The 2,156-nt window shown below is 41.0% G+C and overlaps 1 protein-coding gene across 4 annotated transcripts in view; it reads left to right on the forward strand.

Moving 5' to 3' along the window:
• Window positions 1-2,156, forward strand: part of ZBTB2 (zinc finger and BTB domain containing 2) — a 23,127-nt gene that overhangs the window by 13,004 nt on the left and 7,967 nt on the right. For 3 of the 4 annotated variants that reach the window (XM_039851292.1, XM_039851293.1, XM_039851294.1), the window contains one exon: window positions 1,683-1,868. The exons of the other annotated variant lie outside the window; for it this stretch is intronic. In XM_039851292.1, the coding sequence (XP_039707226.1) occupies window positions 1,696-1,868 (173 nt within the window). In that variant the 5' untranslated portion in view covers window positions 1,683-1,695. The remainder of the gene's footprint in view (window positions 1-1,682; window positions 1,869-2,156) is intronic. 4 annotated transcript variants of the gene reach the window in all.

Genomic DNA, 2,156 nt, shown 5'->3' on the forward strand with positions numbered 1-2,156 from the left:
AGATTATCTTTCCTCCATTCAACTGCTTTCAATAATCAGTTGTGCATGTTTATGTGCATCTACTTCTGAGTGATCTGTTCTGTTCCATTGATTTATGTATTTATCTCTCCACCAATACCCCACAGTCTTGAATACTGTAGCTTATATAATACATCTTGAAATCACATACACTTGTTCCTCCCACTTTATTATTTTTAAAAATTGTTTTAGCTATTCTAGTTTCTTTGCCTTTACATATACATTTGAGAGTATTCTTGTCTATACAAAAAAATCTTGCTTGGACTTGATATGAATTATATCAAATCTGTATATCAATTTGGAAAAAACTGATATTTTTACTCTGTTGAGTCTTCCTTTGTAAATGTGGTTATGTCTCTTTATTTAGATCTTATTTAATTTCTTTTCATAAGCATTTTATAGTTTTCAACAAGTAAGTCCTATACATGTTATATTAGATTTACATGTATGTATTTTCTTTTTCTTGAGTGATTGTAAATGCTACATTTTTCATTTCAGGTTCCACAAGTTCAAAGTTAGTATACAGAATTACAGTTGATTTTTATGTGTTTATCTTATATCCCATGGCATTGCCAAACTCACTTATTAGTTTTTTGTACATTCCTTGGAATTTTCTAAGTAACAGTCATGTCATCTGCAAATAGGGACAGTTTTCTTTTTTCTTTTCCTATCTGTATGCCTTTTAGTTCCTTTCTTGCCTTGTTGCACTAGCCAGAACTTCCAGTACTATGTTGAATAGTGAGAGCAGATGGACAGCCTTGCCTTGGTCCCAATCTTAGGGAGAAAGAATCGTCCTAACCATTAAGTATACTATTATACTTCAGTATAATGTTAACCTACGTCTGGTGGGCTTTTTAAATGCTTTGGACTGTGGGAAAGGAGCAATCTGTTGATTTGATGACCCAGCTCCTCTAGAAGCAGCTCGCCTGCTGCAGATGGGTTCAGGCCGAGCAGTTTGCTAGGGTGAAGTGTAAGGAATGGAGATCTTAGAATTTGGAGTCAGAACATTCAGATTTAAATACTGACTCTCCCACTTTCTAGCTACATGGCTTGGGTGATGTTACTTATACCTCTGAAAGCCCATTTCCTCCTCCATAAGAAAGGAGGAAGAGCACCCAGCCTGCTTCCTCACTCCTGGAAGCATCCAAGGGAATAATGGGTGATGAGCAGCTATTATTATATTCCTGCCAGGGGCAGCCCTAGCCACACGGCAGGAACTGGAAAACTGCCCCAAACTTAGTATGATCTCCCCCACCTGTTCTGCTGTGGCCCCGACTCAGCTCCTTAATTTATTTATCTCTCTGGAGATTTGATCATTAAAATTTGCATTTAGAATCTTAAACCAAAAGACTAAATGATCTGGGAATATTTCTTATTTGGAGGGCAGACAACCAGAGTTCATTTCCTGGCTCCTCCACTTACCATCTGGGTAAACTTGGGCAGATCATGCAGCCCCGAACTCCCTGGCAATGCCATCCTCCGTGAAATGGGAGTAGTGACAGAACGACTCAGAGGGCTGTTGTGAAGACTGAGTGAGTGGATTTAGGAATCGTTTTTTAGCAGTGCCTGGCATGTTACCTGTGATCATTACTATTGGTGACTTTAAGGACACATACTTATTTGTGAATCATCTTTCTTAAAAAAAAAAATTGTTTGCTTTGCAGATTTTAAAAAAAAATGGATTTGGCCAACCATGGACTTATTCTCCTGCAACAGTTAAACGCTCAGCGAGAGTTTGGTTTCCTGTGTGACTGCACGGTTGCCATCGGCGATGTGTACTTCAAGGCACACAAATCAGTTCTTGCTTCATTCTCCAATTACTTTAAGATGTTGTTTGTCCATCAGACCAGGTAACTAACGTGGTTGTAATAATCGAATGACTGCGGACGCTGCACTTCAGGGGCCTCTTTCCTGCTGACCCTGCCCTTTGCCCTCAGCAAGACTGTGGGTCTCGCTCCCTCTCCCTGGGCTCCCAGTCCCCTCATGACCTCACTTGCCCTCTAACTCATCTCGGTCACTCACTCATCCTTTCAGTCGCACTTGAGAATCATGGGCCTTTGAGCCCCTGGCGCCCCTCCACCTCCAGATACCCTCGCTGGTGTCACCTTCAGTCAGGTCCTGCAGATCCAGGCCCTCCC

Source organism: Pteropus medius, unplaced genomic scaffold (genome assembly GCF_902729225.1).
Source record: "Pteropus medius unplaced genomic scaffold, Ma_sr-lr_union100, whole genome shotgun sequence".
Taxonomy (NCBI): domain Eukaryota; kingdom Metazoa; phylum Chordata; class Mammalia; order Chiroptera; family Pteropodidae; genus Pteropus; species Pteropus medius.